This window comes from Austrofundulus limnaeus, unplaced genomic scaffold, assembly GCF_001266775.1.
Source record: "Austrofundulus limnaeus strain Quisiro unplaced genomic scaffold, Austrofundulus_limnaeus-1.0 Scaffold12, whole genome shotgun sequence".
NCBI classification, from domain to species: Eukaryota; Metazoa; Chordata; class Actinopteri; order Cyprinodontiformes; family Rivulidae; genus Austrofundulus; species Austrofundulus limnaeus.
This window is the reverse complement of record NW_013952414.1, coordinates 3,020,591-3,046,634: the sequence shown is the minus strand read 5'-3', so window position 1 is coordinate 3,046,634 and position 26,044 is coordinate 3,020,591. Positions and strand designations below refer to the sequence as shown.

At 41.7% G+C, this 26,044-nt stretch overlaps 2 protein-coding genes across 8 annotated transcripts in view; one reads left to right on the top strand and one right to left on the bottom strand.

Annotated features, from left to right (window-relative positions):
* Positions 1-6,688, top strand: part of slco5a1 (solute carrier organic anion transporter family member 5A1) — a gene marked incomplete at its 5' end in the record, with an annotated part of 46,160 nt that extends 39,472 nt beyond the window's left edge. The window contains 4 exon segments of the mRNA XM_014002309.1: positions 2,158-2,317; positions 2,404-2,645; positions 2,732-2,796; positions 4,063-6,688. Of these exon segments, the coding sequence (XP_013857763.1) occupies positions 2,158-2,317; positions 2,404-2,645; positions 2,732-2,796; positions 4,063-4,520 (925 nt within the window).
* Positions 6,689-6,733: 45 nt separating this feature from the next.
* sulf1 (sulfatase 1) overlaps positions 6,734-26,044 on the bottom strand; it is a 48,819-nt gene continuing 29,508 nt past the window's right edge. For 5 of the 7 annotated variants that reach the window (XM_014002301.1, XM_014002302.1, XM_014002300.1 and 2 more), the window contains 15 exons: positions 25,396-25,565; positions 21,267-21,417; positions 20,989-21,164; positions 20,707-20,835; positions 20,101-20,157; positions 18,298-18,424; positions 16,814-17,015; positions 15,896-16,142; positions 15,701-15,797; positions 15,533-15,624; positions 14,645-14,716; positions 13,740-13,912; positions 13,517-13,659; positions 12,584-12,707; positions 6,734-8,277 (listed from right to left, as the gene is read on the bottom strand). In XM_014002301.1, coding sequence (XP_013857755.1) covers positions 7,457-8,277; positions 12,584-12,707; positions 13,517-13,659; positions 13,740-13,912; positions 14,645-14,716; positions 15,533-15,624; positions 15,701-15,797; positions 15,896-16,142; positions 16,814-17,015; positions 18,298-18,424; positions 20,101-20,157; positions 20,707-20,835; positions 20,989-21,164; positions 21,267-21,417; positions 25,396-25,565 — 2,781 coding nt within the window. In that variant the 3' untranslated portion in view covers positions 6,734-7,456. Of the gene's footprint in view, positions 8,278-8,895; positions 8,947-11,360; positions 11,395-12,583; positions 12,708-13,516; positions 13,660-13,739; positions 13,913-14,644; positions 14,717-15,532; positions 15,625-15,700; positions 15,798-15,895; positions 16,143-16,813; positions 17,016-18,297; positions 18,425-20,100; positions 20,158-20,706; positions 20,836-20,988; positions 21,165-21,266; positions 21,418-25,395; positions 25,566-26,044 lie in introns of all 7 variants that reach the window. The other 2 variants (XM_014002305.1, XM_014002306.1) reach the window with 2 other exon arrangements.

Genomic DNA, 26,044 nt, shown 5'->3' with positions numbered 1-26,044 from the left:
GCACTATATTTCTTTTAGTTGAATTTTATATGATTTGGTTGAGATTTTATGTTGATGTTAAATCTTTTGTTTTTTGTTTTTTTGTTAAAGAATTGACTCTCGAGTGCATATTTTGTGTCCATGAAAAAACTATTACAGAAAATATTACAATATTAAAGAACTGTTCTTGTTAATTTGATGAAAACATTTTAAATTTCCAGTGCACTCACATCAGAATAACTTTTAGATTTGTTGTTAGAATAATTTATTAATCGAAAAAAATAATTGTTAGATTAGTCGATTAGAAAATAATTGTTTGGTACAGCACTAGATGTCATACATCTACTGTAATAACATTCACACTCATCGTACTGTTTGCAGACCGTTAATACAAATTTACCTCAACTAAAATGTTATGTTTTTTTTTCCCATTAAATACATGAGATGTTATAAATTGCAAATCCATCTGGCTAACAATGTTTTGTAATAATTTATAAAGGCTTTGGAGGATGTAAGTAGTCAGAAATGGTACAAAGATATCAGAAAATATTAAAATGATCTTTGCCCTTCAGCTCAACACCTAAATCCATAAAGATCCACAAATACAACTTAATCCTACGGTGCAGATAAACAAATTTCAATAGATGCACTGATATGTGTTTTATAAAGGATGAAGAAACAAACAGCTTGTGTTTGTAGTTTTCCTGTGTTTAGATGCAGCTCTGCTTCACTAACAAGCTGATAAAAAATGACAGAGCCAAGAGGCCTGTCGGCTTGCATAATGTTCTTTAACAGTTACTCCGTCTGCAGTCTCCAGAGCGGCGCTGCCTGATTATTATGTGTTGGGATTTGACTTAATTAAAAGCTACAGCAGACCGTACCTCTGGTTCTGACCTGTGTTCCAGATAAAACCATCAGATCCGGTTTTCTTTTTCTCTTTCTTTTATAAAGTCCAGGCCAGCTGCTCTCCTGGTAACTTTTTGGGTTGATTAAGTTAATCACTTTTTACTTGGCCACTTCAGTTAAGTTTTAGTTGTTTAGTAATACTTTTGCGTTGCTTCTGATTTGTGTAGTTAATCCTACCAAACAACAATAGCCAACTTAAATAATAAAAGGGTCACAATGTTTTGCCGACACTAGAAGAGGGCCTCAGAGCTCTGCACACTTACCCAAATATAATCAAACTGCCTTTTAAAAAATGTTTGTGTGTTTATTAAGCCAACAAATTTAACATATTTCATGCTCAAATGCTTGGATAACAGTTGTACTCCTCTTTAAAAAAAATATGAATATAAAATGTTTGAAGCAAATAAAAAAATAAACACTTACTTTAGCAAGCTGAAATGCATAAAATGCCTTGAGGACAAACGCCTGCGGGGTTCTGGTAAAAAAAAATGCTGTTAATGCACTTCTCATATTTAGCTTTGTGCAACATGTTGTAGTGGTGATTTTTATTTTATTATTGGGGGTGGCCTGCAAGTTACCCTTTTCTGTCCTAGATCATTATTTATTAATTTGACTTTTAATAACTTATGTTTAAATACTTGGTGTGTTTTTTTTTTAGCTCAGTGTTTTATTAAATTTACCCAGATATTTTGGTAAATGTTTTTGTTTCTTTTTGCTTTGTCTTTAGGTACTTTTAGAGGCTTTTTTTCCCACAAATGTAAATTGTTTTTTTTTTATTTACTCTCTTAGTTGCCTTAAATGGAGTTTGGAGAACTCAGGGATATATTAGAGATGTTCAGGGGAGTAGCCCCCTCTGTGTAAGATGAGCCAGTCTTTCTGACCCCATAACTGTTGTCTTGTCTGCYCCCCGTCCGTTCCACATTGCTCCGGTCAAAGCTTACCAGAGAAAACCCTGGCCGCGCTTGACTGCTTCTGGTTTAGACAAAGTCAAAGTCCTGTTTTACTTACAGGCACAGTTCCCACACCGTCAGAAAACTGTGAACGTGCTGCTTCCTTCTTCCTGTCTGCAAATCAGTTACCACACAGTAAATGTTTGAACTGAAGCAAATCAGAGGAATTAATTGAAATACTTGTGAACGTTTTTTTGAAGTGAAGGTTTGATTTCAAGAAATTTACAGCTAATTTTTTTTCACACTTTTATGAGAAATTAAGCTTTCTACTTTTTATTCTTGTAAATAAATGATTCAGTTTAGCTTTTCTTTGTTTCTGCAGACCGACGCTGACCATGACCCACAGGAACCTGACAGGAAGTTGCAACGTGAACTGTGGCTGCAGGATCCACGAGTACGCTCCCGTCTGCGGCTCTGATGGTATCACCTACTTCAACCCCTGCCTGGCTGGATGCAGCACCGTGGGCAACGACAGCACCGGGGTAGGAACGTCAGCGGCACTCACACTCACTGCTTCTCCTGACAGAAAACCCTTTTAAAGCCGTGCGTCTTTATGTTGCGGCCACAGATCAGGAACTACACGGACTGCGGCTGTGTGCAGAGCCGACAGGTCATCACTCCGTCCTCCGGCGGTCAGGTCAACCAGCTCCAGCTGGTCATCGTCAAAACATATTTGAACGAAAATGGCCACGCCACGTCAGGGAAGTGCGACCGAACCTGCAACACGCTCATCCCTTTCCTCATATTCCTCTTCATCGTCACGCTCATCACCGCCTGCGCTCAGCCCTCYGCCATCATCGTCACGCTCAGGTCCGACACCGATTCGTCTCGTCGTCGTCCGAGTCTGACCGTCGGTGCGGCAAATTGATCTTTTTTTTTTCTTTTCCCCTTCGCAGGTCTGTTGATGAACAAGAGAGGCCTTTCGCTCTCGGGATGCAGTTCGTTTTGCTCCGAACTCTCGGTACGTTAACCCAAGCTTGGAAAAGTTGTAATAATCRTATGCAGGCTCCAAAGTGCTTCCTGAACAGTTTCCTCTCACGTCTCCCACACTTYTACAAAAACATTTCCTGTTGTTGTTCTTCACCTCACTAACAACCTGCAACTGTAGAAAGAGCAGGAATGCAGCTTTGTAGTTTCTGTCATCCTTTTTGTGTTGACAGTTGCACAAAAGCCCTGAGTGTGAGTGATCTTTGCTGCAGCTGCCTTTGAACAGCTTTTTATCACATTCACATGAGATCAGAGTAACCTCTGTGTAAATGCTGCCACCAGGTGGTAGAAACCAAGTATTTCTCATTAAAAGCATCTATTTACCTTTAAAAGGGGACACATACTGCAAAACCCACCTTTTTAGCCGTTAAAATCTGTTTGTTGTGTACTTGGTGTCTCTAGGAGAGCAGAAAAGTTTAATTTGGTTTCTCCAGGTGCTGCGTAGATATCTTTAAATTCTGTTTGGATAATATTTTTCAACCTGTTCAGTTTTCTCTATTGAATTTGACGTTTTCGGAACTTTTATGTTAAATTATTTTTGGGGGGTGTGTAGTCCCTTGTTTGGATTTAAAGAGACAGCCTCAAAACGAGTTGATCTGAGACACATCTCAGAAAAGGAGGCCGGGCTTGTGGAGTTACAATAAGAAGGAATCCCTCTTTTATAGACCCCAAATGAATGATTTAAATGTGAAAAATAAGGATTTAAAAGCAGGATATGTTCCGCTGAAGTCATATTATTGGTTTGTACCTCTAGAACAAGTTGAAAATGTTGCATGGATTTTCATTATAAAGACTTATTATGCACGCTTAAAATTTATCAGACTTTTTATCCTGAAGCTGAGGCACATCTCTATTACAAAATATTAAAGAGGGAAAAAAAATAGTTGATTCCCAAAGTAAATATATTTAATATATTAATATGTCATTTCATTTTATTTGTGATTTTGATATACTTACTGTATATATATATTTCTCTTTTTTTATATTTTTCTTCTCATTGTATATAAATTTGTTTTGTTTTAATGAAATGAATAAAGGAATTGAATTGAATATATAGATTTTGGGGACATGTAGTTAACATAACAAAGTGATTTTATAAATACAGTAACTGTTTTTCCTCGGTGACTTAAAGGGGAAAAAAACTAAAAGCTAAATTTGCTCGCAGTATGAAACAAAGGTGATTAAACGTTTTTGTTAAACAAAAGAAAAGCCAATAATAATTTCATCTCTCTGTCCTCAGCCTACATCCCCACACCCATCTACTTCGGCGCTGTGATCGACACCACCTGCATGCTCTGGCAGCAGGACTGCGGCGTGCACGGCTCCTGCTGGGAGTACGACGTTACCTCACTCCGCTTCGTCTACTTCGGCCTGGCCGCCAGCCTCAAGTTCGTCGGCTTCGTCTTCATCTTCCTCACCTGGTACTCCATCAAGCACAAGGAGGCGCAGGCGGAGCGCTGGCGGCAGCGCCTCCCCCCGCTGGGCACGGTCAGCGAGCTCATCTGTCATGCCGGCGGCCGGAAGAGCCACGCCCGCACGCGCTCCTGCCCCGTGTTCCTCCCGCCTCGGCCCGACCCGCCCGCGGCGCTGCTGCTCCACCGCGGCCGCAGCAGCTTCAGCTGCCCGGGCAACGCCCTCAAAGCAATAACTCCCCCCATCCTGTTGCCGTGTCACCACCGAGGCTCCGCCCACGTCTGAACCAGGCTCCTCCCCGGGGGTTCCTCATTTGTGCCTTCCTGTTTGTGTTTCTGCACAGCGCAGCGTCTGCTTCACATCGACTGACAGGCAGACACACAAGTGGGCCCGCCGTTCCTAAAGGGCTCCTCGTTCACACAAACGGGTCTGAAGAGACGTTTAACTCTGAGGGTACCATCAGCTGCAGCCGCGCTCCACACCACGGTTCAGACCATGGAAGAACATCTAATGGTGCTACTGTTCACGGGCGTGGCATTTCTGTACAGACAGAAAAGTCATCAACATGGCGTCTCAAGCACAACAGACAAACCTGCACTATGCAAAAGTCTGCATACAGCCCCCTCTGTGTTCCTCCTCCTCGTCTCACACAAACACGCTCCTTTCTTATCTCCGCAGCAGAGCTTGTCTCACTTCCGACCCGCGTTTTCGTCTGCACCGTCGGTCACGACAGAATTTTTTATTGTTCCAAACTAATTTCTCCTCCCCCAGTTTCCTTAYCAGTGCCTTTCGGGCCAGTCCAGTACACAAAGCTAGCTGTCAGGGTTTAACGCTCGCTACAGAAAAGCCACTCACTTCGCTGCCCTCAAGTTTTTATAACTGGAAGCAGCTGTCACAGATCTCGAGCTGCAACCTTTTCTCAGCGCCTTCGCAACATGTAGCTCGAATCAGACAAGCACCAACGACACAGTGGCGTGCTTTATTATTAATCAAGCAGCAAACGGAAGAAAACAAATCGTTTCGGACTTAGTGCTGAAGCTGCTGTWGGGTTGGAAATGTGGCACGAATGTCCTTTTATTTTCATCTCTCTTTAAAAGCCACTTCTTCGGACTACGAGATGCATCATTTTTGGCTTTGTAGTGTTAATCGGTGATAAGCTTTCCCATTCTTGTGGTCATCAAATGTACATAGTAGGTGTTTTAGCTGTTACTAGACTTAAAKATTTGGCAAACATTAGCAAGAAATATCTGACGAGTTCATTTTTCTTAGGTTTTCGTCGCCATCTAGTGGACAAAGAGGATAATGTGAAACGTGTTGCCTACTGAGCGTGTATTTAAAAAAGAAATGAGGTAAAATTTCCCCAAAGAGTTTATTTAGGTAAAGAATAGTTGCCCCTTTTTAGCAGGCAGAAAGTGTGGTGTTAAAGTATTTATTGGTGGTTAAGTTCATGTTCAAAATACCTGCAAGTATCAAGATTTTTTTCTTTTAAAAAAAAATGCTTTTTGTGTTTTGATATCAAACATTTATTAAAAACGTCACATTTTAAAAGCCAGATTTTAACTCGTTYTGTTCAGGAGGAAGAGGCCAGTATTTAGAGTTCAAAGCAGTTTTTAAAAAATACTGCTGATTTAAGCACTTGCAAACAAATAAGGAGTCCAATGCTGCAAATGGTATTTTAAAGTTACCTGTTTTGGTTCAGAGTGGTGAAAGTTGTTAGGTGGTAAAGGATTATCAAAGCACATATTCATGAAGTGATYGTTGTGTAAATAAAAAGCAAATGAAGAGTATTCTAGAGCTCACACATAGCTAGAGGTGTATTTATGAACTAACCCATGGCAATGTAGTTAATTAGACTTAAAAACAGAGTATTAACCGCATAAACGGGGCCAACTGTATTTCTTGTTGGGAGGGAAATGGGTTGTGGATTTACATTTTTTTGTATCATTGGGGGTTTCACTGCTTCAACAGAAATGTTTAATTTATCCACTCAGAATGTCCTCCTTTCTATCTGTAATGATTATCTACTCTTTCTACATTAGCTCTTATTTACCAGGAAAAAAAACTGTAAACTTGAGCTTCTTCAGCCTAGATGTTATCCAGATTCTGTTAGCCGCTCATGAAACTAATCTACTAAAAATAAAACGAGGCCTCTGCAGACCAAACCATCTTCTGGTATGGAGACAGATAAACCGATCAGTTTTTGGAAACAATAACAAAAAGTAAAGAAAACCCAGCGATGCCACACAGTGTTTGCACTGATGTCTGACTTTACAGTTCAGCTGCTGCTTTCAGCATCCTGCTCTCCAAACGTCTGAACTACGAGCACAGAAGACTTTTTTTTGTTGTTCCTCAGGAGCAAAAGTTGAATTGATGTTTGTGAACAGTTGGTTTACAAATGCCTTGAATACTTGATTTTTGTCATAAAAAATAAAAATAAAAAAACGCTGAAAAAACCCAACTTTTCTGAGTCATTGAGTTCGAGACGTGGTGGGACAAGGTTCGAGTTTGAAACAGTTTATTAACAGCATCATGGTCTTCCTTGAAGTCRTTATTGAACAGCCTGTCAGAAGAAAGGTCGTTCTGGTGCACTTTATGCAGTTTCTGCAGATTCAAGTCAACATTTTTTTGGTTACATTTACAAACATCACATCGCAATGATGCAATGGCTTTTCTTATACAGAAACAAACTCGATGGCCTAAACTTAATTGACTGCCATGCTGATAAGCTAAAAGTGCAAAAAGACTTGATTATTCAAACAAAGTAATGTCTTTTCTGTATGTTTTCCCTCAAATAGAAGCTTTTAGTTTTTGAATGTTTTCGTCAAAATTACCAGTTCACTTAATGTCTGCAGCGAAACTGAACAATCGTCCATTCAGCCGCTGAAAAGGTTTCATCTCACCGTTTGTWTGAATAAAAACAACTTTATTAAATATTAAACATCAATGCATCTATAAGGAAATAATCATCTTCAATACCAACTCTGAAGTTCAGCTGCCTGAAGGCTTTTCTTTTTATACTATTTATATGTACAGCAGGGGGAAAAAGCTGTTTACATTTATTAGTAATATTGTTTACTAATAAATGCAGGCACCAGTTATAAAAATATATATCAACAATTTTAATACTTATACAACTCAGACTGACTGAGGCGGTGTTACTCGCTGCTGCAAAGCTCTTAATCACAGCGTCTGTGTGTCTMTGGCAGCCAGAAGCTGGAGCCTCAGAGGGTCTGATTGGAGGGTGGAGAGCCGCTGCCCTCGTAGTCCAAGCTGAGGGGAAGAGAAGCCTGCGGGGGGGTGTTCAGTACCACCCCGATAGTCTGGGCGGGGTTTCTGGCCTGCACCTTCAGCCTCAGGTTTTGYGGGAAGAAAGGGATGTAGCCTTGGGCCTTGAAAATGTCCTCCTCTTCATCAGGGTCCAGCCCAAAGCCGAGACCGTGTCCGGGTTCTGATCGGGCTCGCAGGCTGGTGTGCGTACGCATGACGCCGTCGTGTTGCGTTTCCAGCTCCGTCATTCCATTCCCGCTGAACGCTTCTCCCTCCATCTCCTCCAACTGCYGCGCGTCGCTCCGGAGCGCAGCCTCGTCTCGGCCTGGCGGAGCCGACCCCCCGAGTCTGCCGTCGACGTGCTCGGGAAGGTCGTTCACAATGGGGTCCGGTTTCTTTCCTGGTGCGGGCGGTGCCGGTGGCGTTCTGCTGGGGACGGGGGTGGCGACCGGGCCCGGCCAGACGCCGCTGGTAGAGGCCAGCTCTTCTCCGCTGCCGTCTTCGAGGCCTCCACCCCCGGCCCCAGAGCCCAGCTCTGGCAGGGTGGAGTTGTCGAGCTTTTGGGTTTGGTTGTTTAAAACGTGTCTCAGTGCAAACATTTTATCTACATCCTTCTGGAAGTTGGCCCAGTTGTCTGGGCTGGGGCTGTAGTCAGGCCTACATTCATACAGGCTTTCGTTTATGCTATACAAGTCCTCCAGTTCCTGCCAGTTCACCTCCTCATCGGTCAGATTGGGCAGCTTAACTCTGTCGTCCGTCCCATACCGGCTGTGTGCTGCCAGAGGAAAGAAAAAAAAAARRMYWMYTTWRGGAYGTGGAGCAGAAAGGACATCATGCARCTCAGCTTCTGGATCTGACAACAGCAGCCAACTGTGCAGRGTTTCTGGCCCCAAGCAACACACACACAGTCACACACTTTAAAGCAGCTGAAGACACAACACTCACTGCGCTCAAGCCAGGAGAAGTGCAAACATGCTGCCTTTTTGCTAATTTGCATTAGAAAAATAGACTGAAAAAGAAAACATTTAAGGATCCATCATAGACTAACACACTAAGCAGCATATTAAATATATGATGGCAAAGTTACATAAAATGCAAAGTCGCATAACCTGGAATATAAAAAGCAAAGGAAATTTTAAAAAGGGATAAATAAAATAAGAAAATGCTTAGAAATACAAGAAATTTAAGTTGCCACTAAGTGGTTTATCCCCAGATAAACAAATAAAATAAACAAAGAAACAAAGTGACCCCACAGCAAAAGCAGAAATAAGAAATGATTGTCTGCAAGAAAAATGTGCATCGGTTCATTTTTGTGGGGCAGCTGTCCTTGTGTGATCAGACTTCCTGTAACTACAACTGATAGAAATGACTGAACATGAAGTGAAAGACTCACAGGGAGGACAGGCTCGGTCTCCTCTTTGACCACTTTCGATGCTGCTGYCGCCTGGTAAGCAGGTGCCAGAGAGGTCAAGAGATCAGCGTGGGGTCAGGCGTGTTCTTTCTAACTAACAAATGGCCATGGGTGGATATGAGAGCTACTCCTGGTGTTAAACTGGAACAGACTGCGAGGAGACTGCTTGTTTCTGGATGTGGCTGACGTTACATGGAGTGAGATGTGGAAAAGGAAAGGTTTCACACTTTGGGGACAATAGTTGGGATTTTATTAAAGATTTGATGAGATGTTGGATTATCCTCCCATGTATGTATGCAAGCATGTCTGTCTATCCATCCATCTACCATCCATCTACCATCTATTTATCCATCTACCCATCCATCTACCATCTATCCATCCATCCATCCATCCATCTACCTATCTATTTATCCATCTACCATCTATCTATCCATCTACCTATCTATTTATCCATCTATTTATCCATCTACATCTATCCATCCATCTACCCATCTATTTATCCATCTACCCATCCATCTACCATCTATCCATCCATCCATCCATCCATCTACCTATCTATTTATCCATCTACCATCTATCTATCCATCTACCATCTATCCATCCATCTACCCATCTATTTATCCACCTACCCGCCCATCTACCATCTAGCCATCCATTTATCCATCTACCATCCATCTACCCATCGATCTATCCATCTACCATCTATCCATCCAGCCATCTATTTATCCATCTACCATCTATCTATCCATCTACCATCTATTTATCCATCTACCCATCTATTTATCCATCTACCTATACTTATCCATCTACCCATCCATCTACCATCTATTTATCCATCTACCATCTACCCACCCATCTATCCATCTATTTATCCATCTACCCATCCATCTATCCATCTACCCATCTATCCATCTACCATCTATCCATCCATCTGTTTATCCACCTACCTATCTATGTATCCATCTACCATCTATCTATCCATCTACCTATTTATCCATCTACCATCTATCCACCCATCTATTTATCCATCTACCCACCCATCTTTCCATCTACCAACCCATCTATTTATCAATCTACTCATTCATCTTTCCATCTTTCTACCCATTCTTATCTATCTATCTATCTATCAAACTGCCCATTCATCTACCCACCCATCTGCCCACCCATGTATCTATCCATCCACCCACCCATCTTTCCATCCATCTGCCCACCCATGTATCTATCCATCCGCCCACCCATCTTTCCATCCATCTGCCCACCCATCTATCTATCCATCTGCCCACCCATCTATCTATCCATCTACCCACCCATCTACCATTTACCCACCCATCTATCGATCCATCTACCCACCCATCTATCCATCCATCTATCCACCCATCTTTTCATCTACCCACCCATCTATCCACCCAACTACTCACCCACCTTTTCATCTATCCACCCATCTATCCATCCATCTACCCACCCATCTTTCCATCTACCCACCCATCTATCCACCCCTCTATTCACTCATCTATCTATCCATCTACCCTTTTTCAATTTTGCATAAATTYATTTTAGGGTCCTGTGGTTTTATGGATTAAAATGCCATGAAAAATAGCTTGCAACCAAATAAAGTTTAATTATTTAAAAAAAGAAAAGTTGGAATTTTAATTTTTGGAGATACAAGATCTCAGTCCTACAGCGACAACATTTAACGAAAATAAGAGGAGAGTGATATCAGTCATCTCATTTACTTAGTCCCCAAAAAGTCAACCTGTTCCTCGAAGCRATAGTTCAGATCTTTTGAAATGGGCTTGTGTGGAAAGGTTAATAACAAATATCATCTYATCTGCTGTAGATAACAGTTTGAATAGCCTCAGCTTAGCATTTCCATGGATCAGGATGAAATGTTTGCAATTAGAGTTGATTTAATACAGCATGCGATTCATTTTGGTCTACTCAGAGTAGTTAGCTTGTAAATCTGGTCAAAATAAAAGCWAATTATCCAAATTAATGCTAATCAAAGAGATATCTACAACAGTTCTTGAAATTTCTACGGAACCCAAATGTAATAGATCTGGATTACTGCTTTGGCCTCAAGTTAATGAGAAGTATGATGCAAAAATCGTGCACTGAATGTTTGGGTTAAACCAGCATCTCTTATTATAAAGTTGGATTTTTTTTCTTTTCATATCTGAAGAGCTGATTGCATGTTTAAATGACTGCAGACTCATGTTGCACAGCAGAGGTGAAGATAGACTGTTTGCACAGAGATGGGGGAAAAAAAGGTCCTGTTACAACTTGTTAGCATGTTCCCAGCATGCAGCCACAGATGAAGCATCAGCACTCCATGGATGGATGGATGGATTAGTGGGATTGATGCAAGTCGGCCCATGCAGGTGTTAAAGAAAAAAAAATAAACAAAACAAAAGCTGCTGAAGAGGAAGAAATCAAAACTTGGCGGATACCTGTGTGGCTCATAGCTTCCTCCATCTTTACCTCCTGATCGGAAAAAATAAAAGCAATCGATTGTTAATGCTTTGTCTCAAAAGGATGTCGGGGAAACAGATCAGTCACACTGAGGCATTCTTCATGCACGGCTGCTACTCGCTAGAGAAACTTAAGTTATGAGGGGGGAAAAAAGAAATACAGAAGGAAAGACATTCGGAGATGAAAAGAGGAAAACAAGAAAAGAATGAATTGATTTAAAATACAGAAAAAAAAGGATTTGATGAGTTCAACAGGTTTTCTCCTTCAAAGCAAGAACATGAGGTTAAAAAAGGTTTTTCGCCAACAAAAACATCCTGAAGTGTAACCACAACAGCAGCTTTACTGGTTTAAAGAACTGGCGCTTTGTTCGATTGAAGTAAAAGATTTTCGGCTGTTTTGGGACATGGGTTGGCGGGCTTTGGACTCTGCTCCAAGCAGGCCGAGACTGAAATAAAAAAATAAAGATTGTATTTTCTTAGCGCACCTTGGCTGCACTCTCAGACCGGTAATATTTGACATGAACTGTTTTTTTATTGCTCAGGTCATAAACAGAGCAGCCGGTTCATGCCACACAGCAAGTCTGCGGGGTTTTACATCACCGTGATGTGAATTATTAACCCACCGCCACCACTGCGGCGTCTGCACTCGAGGATGCTCGGACATTTGCTATGGAGAAAGAAAAAAAAAAGGGGGATGATGCTCAAATGGAGCAATGGCGTAAAACATTTAGTGACTCACAAAAGGGCAGATCGCCAGTAAGACTTCTATTTTTGCACCGTTTACAAATCAGGAAAGAAATTCCCACAGGGAGAGAAGATCCAGAGCTGAAAGAGAAGTCGGACTGTTTGTGTGCGTTATAGTGGACAAAATGTTAAACACAAACAAAAGAAAATCAGAATCTCAGTATGTAAAGTATTAAAAAAATAGAACCTTTATTTGAAATTTAGGCATCCATTAATGAGTGGATCATTCCCAAACACATGCAACATGCAGGTATGTCAAACACACACCATCCAAACTGAAACAGACTCAGCAGGAGAGTGATTACAGCTGCTTTTCTTTCACCTTATTCTACGTAAAACCACCGATTCATTAARCAGAATCTGTTTCAGTCATTGGTGAGGAAAACGAGCTACCGCTACGACCAGTTGGTTTGTCCCACCGTCCCACCCAGACACCAGGGGAAGGGGGCTGTTCTCACCTGCTTCCAAGCCTTTTGGACGAGGGTTACACTGCTTGTAGCCCTGGCAGCTCCTCATCTCCATGAGCTGAGCGTGAAGCGAGTTCAGGACCTCCTGGTCCACCGAAAACACCACGTTGTTCAGCTGCGACCCAGTCACAAGAAAACAACTCATTTAAGTATTAAAATATCGCATTTGGAAGGATTTCAGCACATTTCATTACCAATCACAAACCTAATTTAAACCTAAAAAATTAAAAAACAGCAGCTTTTACTTTTAAAGGTAACTTAGAAAAGCTAAATCTGGTCTTTATGTGCTGCTGAAAGGTGAACTTAGATACAAAAACTCACTTTGTTATTTTATTAACTGCTTCCTTGCATGTTCAACTGCAAGTGCATTTCAGTTAGTGCCCACAGATATCTCTAAACCATATTTCTTTGCGAACCATACGGCACAAAAATCAATCAAATACACAATAGAGAAACAAATTTATAAGAAAAACTTTATAGTAGGGCTGCCACGATCAGTTGACTAGTCGCGGTTATGCCAACTATTAAAATTGTCAACGACTAATTTAATAATCGATGCGTCTTTTTCTAACTTTGTATTTTTTTTTATAAAATAATTGTTTGTAGCAGCCCTAATTACCACTACTGCACATGTGTGTCAAGGACAGAAAGGCAGACGTGGCAGTGGAAGGTGCTGCAGCAGCTTGGAGAGAAAACTTAGAAGAAAAAAAACGATGCATCAACTAATAAATTATCCACATTTTTAATAGTCGACAATAATCATGACTAGTCGACTAATCATGGCAGCCCTACTTTATAGTTAGGTCTCTATGAATTCACTGGTTTAGTATAAATATTCTAATCCAGCATCTGCCTTTAATAAATGTGCTTCATGTGAGACAAAGCAGAAGGCCTCWGAGAACCATCAGACTGATCTGCACCCACCTGGTAGGGGTCACTGTTGAGATCAAAGTACTCGAGGAAGCCGGTGGAGAACTCGCAGAAGAGCGTGTTGTGCGTCTCGTTGATGGTTCTCAGGCACCAGTAGGTGTTGTTGTTGGAGCTGGTGCACGCACAGAACCCACCCACTGCAAGAAAATAATAAACAGTGTCACTAATGGGTCATGGTCACGGTGACTGGAGAAGCTCCGGGACTGAGTCTACACACGTGTCCAGAAGGGGGCGGTCTGCCAGTGGTCGTTGTTGTGTGTGAAACACGTGAGGCCCGGCAGGCTGCAGTCGTCTCCTTTCCTCTGGCGCTTCTTCTCCTTCCTCTCCTTCTTCCTCCGCCGGATCTCGTTGAACAGCTGGGCCTTTGCGTCGATTTCGTGGGCGGCCTCCCTGTCGCACAGAAACATGACAGAATTTCYGAAATTATGACTTTAACATGACATCAGGCCCTTGCCGCTCTGCCGACTGTAACCGCGGTAATGAAAGACTCAAAGGGGACTTCCAGAAGGCATCACTTGTGCCGAAATACGACAGCCTGGTTTACGTTTAAAAACTCTTCCTGTGGCCAGCTTTCCTAACGATGACATTCGAGCCACCGTTCTTCCTTTCTCCTGCCTTAACAAACAACAGGCAACGTTGAAGAACAGCTGCTTTGCATTGGTGTGATTGTGTTTCCAGCGTTCCCTTGTGCAAGTTGATCACAGCGTTTTTGAGCGACTCAATGTTTTTCCCCACTTTGCTTGAATCATTTCATTTTTCCACGCAGCTCRATCACTTCCAGAYGCACACACACACAAAAAAAAAAACAGATTCATGGCCAARCATCTGCTTTATCATTTAAACTCTGCTCGGGAACAAAAGCATCGAATAAAATTTATAGATGGCATGCTTCTTCAGAAACCTGGGAGGGTAATAAACACCATCAACACATCACGCTACGGACACTTCTGATGTCTTGGTCAGCGATGACATATAAGCTTTAAGTGCTCTGGCGTGCAGAGAGGAGAAGAACTGGAGCAACGTTTGCACAGTTGTACAAACACATCTGAACAGTTTCTACCTGCCTACTGGTGCAGATTATAGAAGAGCAAAATTATTATTCAAGGAGGAGAGAAAACTCACTTAAACGGATGGAGCTGATCGTTCCTGTTCTTCAGTCTTTCTGCCTTGTTTYGGACTCCTTTGTTGTAATAGCTGATTTTAAAAACAGAGACAAATATTAAAAATTGTGAAAAAAAATCTGTTTGTGACATGAGGCTATAAAAAACTTGCRTTTGGTAATAATATTAACAAAATAAAGGACAGATTTCTCTCAAAGGAAAGCATACCAGAGTTTTAAAGCAAAGCCATCTTATGAGAAATGAAAGTTTTAACCATTTTGGTTAAACCTTGTAAATGTTAAATTTCACGTGACATTAAGAGGTATCACACTCGATTGTGAAGTTTTACAAAATATCTGTATATTTACAGTTACACCTTTTTAGTGCTTTCTACAGTTAGTTGGCTGTGGCAGCCAACTTAAATTGAATTGGCTCCAAAAGTTAATCAGTTGTAGAATTAMACCGAACACTTATTTCCATAAAGTTTCCTTAAGATCTGTTGARTAGTTTGGTAGAAATTTTGCTAACAGACAAAGGGGAATCTAAACGGTTTATGGGTAATTCTTAAACAAAGATCTTACACCTGCTGCTGTTGATTAGAATATGTTTTGAGGACCAGTCTCAGCTACTTATACACCAAATTGTAGGTCAGTGTCTATAAAACAGACTCAGTTATAATCAGTTTTGGGTTCTWGAAGCTCAGTTGGCTGTGGCAACCATCTTGAATAATACTGACTCTGAAAGGTAATCAGTTCTAGATGTACATCTAATGATTAATTTCTGCAAGTTTTGTGKAAATTCATGCTCTGGTTCACGAGATATTATCCTAACAGACCAGTGAAAAAAACAATATCATTCATCTCCGCCTTTCAGTAGCCTAACCTTTAAGGTGAAACCCAAAGCAACTAACCTCTTTCCACAGTCGCACTCGTCAGGGCGCGTCCTCTTCAGATGACCTTTGACTTCTCGAAGGTTTTTGATTTTGCCTTGAAGTTGTTCAATCTGAAGAGGGAAAAACGATACGCRGTCAGCGCTGCCAGAAACGTTCCTGGCAGAATTCCACCAGACATCTGCTCACCTCCTGGTCTACGTAGCTCTTATGGTCTTTCCAGGCTCTGGACGACTCGTAGATTTCTCGCTCACAGTGGACGCTGTCATTCATCAGGATGTAACATCTAAAAAGAAAAAAGAAAAAAAAAAAACAATAAAAAGTCAAACGCCACTCCAGACAAAAACAGGATTTTTAATATTCCATGCAGGATGGTGGTCTTACTTGTGGGTCACTTTCAGAGAGGTGGGGTATCCCACCGTGTTTGTATCATCCGCCAGCATCTCCTCCGAGCCGTCGTCAGAGCCCAAGTTGAACTCCGAGTCCTCGGGGTTGTAGTGGCGTTTAGAGATGACGCGGCGGCGGACGGCTGACTGGTCGTCCGCCTGCAGGTCGACGTCGTATATCTGACCCTCGAACTCCACGGACAGTGATCTGGCGGGGCGCGTGTGGACGAAACGAGGCCGAAAACCTGTTGGGGAAACAGGGAAACTGGAGCTGAGCTGCGTCTAATAAAACRCTTCTGTGCAAAAGTATTTGGCTGTTTTGTTCAACTCTGCTTCCAAGGAACCAGACGTTTTGACATTTTTTGTGRTGGTAGTAGCTAGGCATCAAAAAAGGAAGGTGACACACATCCWTTCACATTCATTTAAATGCTAAGTGCCTTTTATGTGAGAAGTATTTTATTTATTGAGTTAACCATTTATAAGTTAGTGGTAAACATCCACACAGTATATCTGGAGTTAAGGATTAAATTAACTGATAATAGTGAGACTTGGCCAAAGCAACACTAGAGGGCGCCAAATTACCTGAAAATAYAGACTTGGCTGTAAAACACATCATCAAGTAACAACTAGACCTGTGATGTCTGCTTTTCAAAAATACCTTACTGCTTTCAAACCATAAATAATGAATTAAATGATTAAAAAGATAAAACAAGTCCCAGGTTGTTTGTGCAAATCATTATTTTGCAAGAGGTACTGAAGCAATGAYATTAAAACTGCATTCTACAAGCAAAAATCCAAAACAGCTGTGGGATTTCTTACACTGAAATAATAAAACAAAAACCTAAATACATGAATAGCTCGGTCAGCTCGGCCTTGTTTAGAAGACTTGTTATTTCAACAGTTGTTGTAAACTCACGTTGGCCTGATGAAGACAGSTGCCGCTGGGCGCGCCGATCGGCTTTAGACGGTTTGTACAGAGGGTCCTCGCAGTCACACTCCTTGTCATAGCTGCTGCGGGGCTTCAGACTGTGGCTCCTCTTCCTGGAGCCATCTTTCGAACCACCTTTACACTTCTGCAACCTCCACTTCCCCGAGATCTCCTCCACACAGCGCCATTTCTGCGACAAACCCAAAGCAGAGAGGTGAACAATAATGTCATTAACACTTTTTTTAATGGACAGAGCTGAATACGTGTACAATCCAATAAAGTGTCACACTCCTGGTGCAATAAAGATTTGTCCTGTTAGTTTTTGTGAGAATTTGCTGTATTATTTGAGGATTTCTCYGAAAGAAAATGCAAAATAAATGAAAGCAAAACCACATGAGATGAATTTGGTTCGTCTGGCGTCGGTAAAACAAAGAGGCAACCTCAATCGCTCGTGTCCTTAACACACATTCCTCCTGGAAAAGAAAGTTTTAAGGCTAATTGCTTTGACTAGACACACACACACACATCTGCCGAGTGCAGTGGAAAGGGATCAGCGCTAAGTGTGGGAACAAGGGTCCAAACAAAGAGGCGTAAAGCAGATCGAGTTTCTTCTGCAGGAGCTTACAGGACCAGCAGACCGTTTATGTCAGYGTCAGACACCATGTAAAAGAGAGGCATGGATTGTATCTACAGGATGAAAAGAAATCTGTCGTTCTTTATCCTCCTTTATCCACCTTCTGAGAGTGYTGGAACCCATTAAGACAGAAAGCGACACAGCAGCATCACTGCAGCAGTGCRACGGCAGGAAATGATAAAACGACAAAGACAGAGAGGTTAAAAAGAGGAGCTTTGAAACGTTTTTGCCTTCCATCAAATGTTACTTGAGAACCGTATGGATTTATTATTCCAGATCAACTCGGGACGATTGCTGTTTTTTATTTTCTCAGAATGATAATGCAACATGAAGCACAAGTGGCAAAGCACARAAAGACCTGAGTCAAGCTCAGGTTTATTACTTACAGCTGAAACTCTGCACGCACATCCCTGCACGCACGCCTGAGCTCAGCCCGAGTCGCTGCCTTTAATAAGTGATTGTTGCGTACACACGTTAAYGTGGTCATAAAGTGGATCTGGATTGCATTAGTCAGACCCTCAGAATCTCTGCCCGTCATTTAACACTGAAATTTGTAACAATTTGTACATCGCTCTGGCCTGTCTGCTCCAACGCCACAAAAGTGTAGCATCTGGCTGCTGGTCTGCCAGAAAATTAATGGGCAGAGATGAAAAGGAAACGTACCCACAAATTAATGGACCACAAAATGACGCAAAGGAGACCAATTATAAACCAAGTGATGCATTCAGAAATGGCTGTTTTTATTATTGGTGGAGGTCATTATTAACAAGGAACCGACTACGTTTTCTTCATAGGATGGCAGAGAAAAACTTAATTTGCAGAGGTTTTACACTTTTACCTGTCCAGGTTGTTCACACGATGTTGGGAATTCGGCCTGCTGGCATGTYGCTTTGATCATCTTGTGTTTGGGCAGACTGTTGGTATGCTGGGTGCTGATAGAGTCATCCTTCTTTCTCAGGATCTTACTACAAAACAAACAATGTAAATATGAAGAAAAGGAATGTTGTTGATACTCTAACCCTAATGCTGACCTCAACCCTAACCCCAACCTCAAACTTGACCCCAACATAACCCTAATCTCAACTTTAACCCCAACCCTGACCCTAACCAAAACCCAAACCTTGACCCCAATCCCAACCTAACCGTAACACCAACCCTAACACCAACCACAACACCACCCAAACTCAACCCCAAACCTGACCCCAACCCTAAAACCAACCCCAAACTTGAGCCAGACTCTAAACACAAACCCAAACATAGCCCCAACCCCAAATCTAGCCCCAACCCTAACCACTACCTCAATCTAACCATAACAACAACATCAAACCTGACCACAACCCTAACACCAACCACAACACCAACAAAATCCAGCCCCAAACCCAACCACAACCCCAATCTAACTGTAATAACCCCAAACCTGACCACAACCCTAACACCAACCACAACACCAACAAAACCCAGCCCCAAACCTAGCCCCAATCCTAACCAAAACCCCAGCCTTAACCCCAATCCCAATTTAACCCCAACCCCCACCATAACCTTTGAAAAATCTGTTTTATGCACAACCCCATGGCAAAACTATTTCCTTGCAGGTTATGTGCCAAGAATTGTGTGAATGGTCAGAACTTTGCAGGCATGTTTATGCAGAAAAGCAGCTGAGGTGCACTGCTTTTCTTCAACTGCTCCACAGAGGAGCAGTCGGTTAAGGTGGTTAGGAAATACACCTCTTTACTTATAGAAATTTAGTGGAAAGGAGACAGGAGGCCTGAGACAGCATTTAAAAAACAATTAAAGGGTTGGATAAAACGATAGAGGTGAGAACAGTAGCTTAAAGGAAATAGGTGACATCCTATAACAAGATTATGCACACCTTCAGTGTATTTTAGATTCAACCAGTTATTGTGGGGGTTTTTTTCACAGCCAGCTGAATCTTGAAGATGAGCTTGATAGGATTATATATCTCCTCTAAATGCCATGTCTCTGTCAGATTAGAGGTATCACTTTCTACAACAAACATCTCAAGGGAGAGGAGAGGTTACATAAAGGGTTTGTGTGACAAAACGTGTATTGTATCAAATTCTGTGCGGCACAGAGAAAACAAGGCTCGGGGAAACGAGTGTTTGAAGCAACGCGACCTCTGGTGACAAGTTTGGGTTAAATGTCTTCTTGAAAAACCTGGATGGCTTTTGTTTATTTTGCATAAATCTAGCTTGGATTGGTTACTGACATCCATCTTCCTTTGTTTTTGTCAGTTTAACTGCAGGTTAAGTAAAGTGTTATGCATTTAAAGTTTCTCTGAAGAAGATGAGCACTTGGTTTATTTTTACTGTAACACCTCAGTCAAACAGCTGAGACTTTATCAAGCTCCTCCACTTAAGTTTCTTTCCAAAAGGACTGTGGTAAGGAAAAGTCCACGAGGAAAGAAGCTGACTTGAACCGTCAGGTTAATGCAAAACTCAGTTCTCAGCAATGACATGATGTGAGAACAGGAAATACTACAGAGTACTGAAGATTTTTTTTTTGTGAAAATTAAAAAATTAAATTTTAGCATTAAATTTAAAAATTATAGATTTTTGAAGATCTGTGTACAGGTAAAATATCTGAAGGGGCTGACATGTATGAATACAGAACCCTAACTTACCCTCTCTCCACCAGGAACGTGTCTCTCCAGACTTTGGGTTTCCGGTTGGGCTTGAATCTGGAAAAATATAACGTCATAAAAGACAAAGTTTATGCAATTCATCTGATCCATCTGCTACAAAACATCAGACACAAAGCTAACCTGTGGAATATTTGTCAGGTTCAGGTGYAAATGCTCCATCGGTTTCAACAGAATACACCATTTGTCTTGCATCTCTGGCAGCATTTAAGTGCAGTTAGATCAACAATAGATGCTTTGTACAGGACATTAATTTTGAACTCACATTGTACAAAGTTCATACAGTGAGGTTTTGTGAAGAAACACATGATTCAGTTTGCAAACAAATTCTGCAGAAACCCTAATAAATCGAGACCTCAGCGACTTACAGCCAAAGTCAAGGAAAAATTGACTAAATAGTCCAGAACCCACACTGAGCCCAACCAAAGCAAAAAAATAAATAAAAAATAAAAAATCCTTTAGGCTGTGGAACTTTGCCTTTTGCTCGGTAAATGACCAACGAAGAGAAGCCGTTGCATTTATCATGCACACTGTGCATTTATTGTTCATAGTAGCCATTACAGCATGACATGATGGATCCATACAAACCTGTTGCCAGTCCGTTCCTGTTCCAGCAGCTTAAGGATGGACTTTCCATCCATGTCTGGGGGGGTGTCCAGGCCGGCAATGTGGAGAATGGTGGGAGCTAGATCAATGTTCAGCACCATGTGAGGGTTTCTGAAAATATATATATATTTATTTATATATAAAATTATATACAGCTGGTGAACGCTTGTGCAGTACACAAATAAATAAAAAACAACCAATGAAACCAAACATTTGGAAAATATGGATTCTTGAACTTTTAGAACCAATTTACTTGTTACTCACACTGCTCCTGGTTCCACATTTGGTCCTCTTAGGAAGAACGGCACTCTGATATCAAAATCATAAGGCATCGATTTCCCTTTGACTAACCCAAACTGACCGATGTGGTAGCCGTGATCAGCTGTGTAGATGATGTAAGTGTTGTCCAGCTCACCGGTTTCCTCCAGCATGTCATAAACCTGTGTTGAAGATAAATAATAATAAAAAAAAACAACCGACCAGAAGATGTGTTGAGGACTTTATCAGGGTTTTAGAATAAGAACAGTGCTRGCTATACTTACTTTCTGGACAGAGTCGTCGACTGACATCAGAGTTTGCAACCTTTTCCGGTGCAGGAAGTTGGTGAACTCCATGTGGATTGGCTTCATGGGGCCTGTGTACTGCATGATCCAATGTTTGTCCATGTTTGGGGCATAGTTGTAGCTCGGGGTTCTAGGACAACACAAAGAAAAAGTCAAACCATGCAAAAAAAATTACAGAACATACATTTTAACTAAAACACATAATCTCACGTGGAAGTATGAACATCTTTCTCGTCAACTGCCTACGCGTGAGCTGTCAGAGAGCCTGAGGGTTCATTCAAGATGCCAAAAAGCACCTGTCTGCTGCTTTTTACAAACTGCTGCTCAACAACAGGTGCAACAGTTGTCCGCTGTGCTCGACACGCACCGATAGTCACGCTGTTTGTTGACCGAACAATTCACCTTTGCCGTTTTTTTCCACAACCTTCTCCGACCATCTCTCTCCTCTCACACAGAGACGAGAGTCTCCTTGGTCGACTGCGCTCTTGGCCCAGACGAGCAATTTGAGGGTTGGCACGCGCTTATGAAAATATTGGGCCTCACAGTTAAGCTTTGCAACAACCTCTGGACCAAAAACTCATAAGTCATGGTCATTTGAAATAAGGGAATAACAAGAGAGGGTAAACGGCAAGTGGGASAGAGAATCAAAACATGTCTGTGGGTTTCTAAATGAGAGAAACTATTCACCTGTGGTATTAACTTAAAAGTAAAGTACGGGGATAGTACTGCACAATTGTGTATCTGCAAAGTTGCATAGATTAAAAGCAGATAAGTACATAAAAAATGTCCAAATCTAATCAACTTTGCTGCTTTAGCGCTGACTTCAGTTGTAGCTTTCATTTAGCCCAGGTTTTAACTGCATTAGGTGCATGCACTTTAATCTTTAAAACATAATGTTTATGACAGAAAAACTGCTAAAAGTATGTAAGACTCAAGTCTGTGAATCTCAAAGGAATGATGGACAGCTCCAATAGAGATTTTAACACTGATACATATAGTCTGAGTATCTATAAAATAAAATTATTGAAAAACCCACTTGGTTTAGCTGAGAGCTAAAAAAGGAAGCAGAAGTTAGATTATTCTTCGTGCCTCATTATATCACCCCAAAAACTGTTTCTGCGAAGAAGCAGCCTAAAGTATTCAAACTTAGTGAAAACCTGCAATGAGAGCCTCTTTGCTCTCAGTGACTGAGCTGCCTTCTGTCCTCATCTCCTTAGGCCCGCTTTGTGAGAAAAGTGAACTCTTCACCCACCTAGCAGGCGGTATAATAAGGCCCACAAAGAGACCTGTCTCTGGGCAATGGGCCACCAAGCTATGGGGCCCTGAGCACCAGGGAACCAGGAATGCAGGGGTCAGTGGAATGAAGTCAGTCCGTAGGAGAGGTCACACCTGCCAACCGGCACGTATATGTCTGCATCCCTACACCACAGAATGCCAGAGTGACTGTACAAAACCTGACACAGACCCATTTCATCTCCATGCAAAGATTACAGCCTTCTAAAAGCAATTTGTCGAGCGACAACCAGAATTACTATCACTACCCTGCGATCCAAAGACATGCAATTGAGTAACCGCATTACACAAAAAAGCATTTAAATATGTCTCAACTTGGCTTACATCTAAGGACCTGGGCAAAAACACCTTCAGTGAGGAATGTTAATAACATTAACATCAAACCCTCCCTTGCTATTGCAGCTGTCAAAAATACAGACGCTTGTTTGATTTATGAGGCAGCTCCTCCTTTCCTGCCACGCTGTCTCTTCCCACCACTGAGACTTTCACACATTAGCTGGATCTAGCATTTGCTGCAGTGATTGWGTGTCTGAACTGTTCCAAATTCTTACGTTCATTTTATTAGATATCATATCTTAAACTGGAACAGCACCAAAGACGAGTGCTCCTGACATCTGCCAATTAAAAAAAAAAAGATTTACCTCATCTATAATAAAGGCAGATAGTCAGCAAACACCAAAACAAACACCCCCCTCTACACATGCTAACTACCCATGTTCTCTATAGTAACCACAACACATTTTCTACACACTGCACACCTACACACAGTCACTGGGGCAATCCTTGTATACCCCTCCGGGCCCCAGCTCCACCCCCTTCACACGGAGGCACCAGCTAAAAATAAATTAATAATGTCACAAAGGGTGTTCCTGAGTGCACAATGCATTCCTCGCATCTCAGGAGCCATGGGGAGAAACTACTGATTGATACGGACAGGGTCAGGAAGTTCCCCGGGAATTAAACCGGGCAGCAGGAAGAGGTGGATGGAACCAGCCGGGGATGAGAAAACGAGACGACACAAGGAAATACAGAGGGCTGGATGAACACAGAGACAGTAAGAGAAATACAAATACAAAAAAGGTGAACAGAGAGGGATGTTAGGTGGGAGAGAAAGTGAAAGGAAGACCCTAAAAGCACAGGGGAGTACTGAGCTGACAGTGGAGGAGTGCATCTTGASAGCCGGTGCCAGGAGTTGTAGCACAGAGCAATGCTAAATGGCTGTCTCTGATCTACTCCACGGTATTTGTTCCCCCCGTCCTTCAGCGATGATGAATCATTTTGATTACACGCACTGCGTGTCATCTGCCCCTGGAGCTTCTAAACAACCTGTTAACCCCAGGGATTGAGGGGAGTGCTGACTGTCAATAAGTAAGGCGCACCTAATCGTAAAAACTCAATTGTACCAGTGGGAAAAAATTGAAATCATGAACCCAAAATCTTATCATACATGATTCAAAGTTGTATATAATGCCTGGTTTTCACGACAAGATAATTATGCAGATTTTTGGCCCGATTTTGCCCTTCCGACAATCTTAAGGATGCTCTAATTATCGTGATGGCTCAAAAGAAGGGATGTCCTGATCAGATACTTAGTATCGGTGGCAGATATGGCCATTGTTTGAAAATCGGGTAGAATCAGATTTAGTCATGTGATCGGGCCGATCCAGTTTTCGCGACAGTTTTCATCATCATCATGCTTTACAACTGCCATTAATAAGTCAAGACGCACACAAGTATGCAACCACGTCCACAGTGTGGGAACACTTTTCAATGGAAAACAATGATGCTGAAACTGCATYTTGCAAAATCTGCAAACTGGATGTTTCTCATGGTGGGAACAGCAGGGCTCGCTTTATTACTACCAACCTTGCCAMTTGGAAAGAAGTAAAGCTATCGGATCGGTATCGGATTGGTATCGAAAAGACTAATCTTTAAAAAAAATCKGATTGTATCAGGAGCCAAAAAATCTGGATYGGGATATCCCTACTCTAAAGATAATCTTAGGAGATATCTCTGCCCCGTCTAGACTRTATAGAGGGACGTCAGCACCACTTGGATCTCAAACAAGGGATATCAGGTTGGATCGTCTTGACCCAATTTCACAGCATGTGTGGTGTTTTCCAAGGACAAACCAGCATGCAGATTGTTGACCACACAGCTACACATCACCAAGAAGGTGACAATCAGAAAGCAAGGTAATGTAAACATGGAGGGGAATCCAAAAWACAGAAGATAAAAAAGCTACTATGGATCACCAGWAAGTTCACTGGACTTTGGAGATGTCTTTTTAAATTGTAATTTCTCTGTTAATACAGTCCAAAAACTATCACCATTGCTTCTTYCTTGTCAGCCATGTTTGTTTACTGTGAACTTACATTTGATCTCAAGTGGTTTCGCAAGATTTCCCATCTGGCAACTGAATGTTTGTGAGTGAAATCCATTTGTGTGTTGCATTTTGCCAGTTGGCTGTACACCACACACTGTAAGACCAAACCTGTTATAGCTTTGATTTTCTATTGTCATGTGTGGCGTCTCTCAGTCTTAGAAAGTCAAAAGACATTATAAAATCTTGCTGTGTCATCAGAGTCTATGTTCAGGTTTAACATTCTGACTACTTGTCTAAAATTTTGCATATTTGCTTTAGGCCACAAAGATACTCTGATCATTCAGGGTATAGACAAAAACCTTAGTGTCAAAAATAACATCCACAGGAATGTCAGGATCCAAGTTTGAGTAGAATAAAGATACAAAAGTACACAGTTTAAATATTAGTATATTGTTTTCAGTGTATTTGGTAAGTCTCGGTTTTACTTACATGTGCTGCGAAGCATTTGAGAAGAGCTCTGCATATTGTGGGGCTGAGTCTTCTGGTCCATGAGGAGCAGCGTGACTTATGACCATCATCACAGGACGGTGGGGAAATACCTTCTTGGACATGCGGAAAAAGCTGATGCTATCGTTGGTGATCAGATCGGTGAAATAGTCCTTTAAAAAAGAACAGCACACAAGTCCAGTTTTGTAAGTACCACAAAACTAAAACCCACATCTAGAGTGGTCTAAAAATAAATGTGCAATCGAGGGGCAAACGCTGAACAGCGCAAGCTTTGATTAAAAAAAAAAACTCGTTTCGTGGTTCGATCACCGTGACATGTTTCTTTACCTCGTCCAGTCATTTTCAAATAAATAAAGAGGGGCCAGTGGGGATATGAAGTGGGGCCATTGAGTGCACTACAGCACCAATCTGTCGAGTCAACAGCTGGCAGCTTGCCTGTGTGTGTGTAAATGAGTGTGTGTTCATCAGTCTTCTTGTGTACACTGTATATGGGCTGTTACCCCATCAGGGATTCTCTGCACTATTGAATGTGACACCACTTGATGATGAAAAGAGCTTGGCGCTTTCGAATGGTATGTTGTTATGACAGCTCCTACCTTTTGCTCCAATCTGGGCTATTCATTTTGTTCCT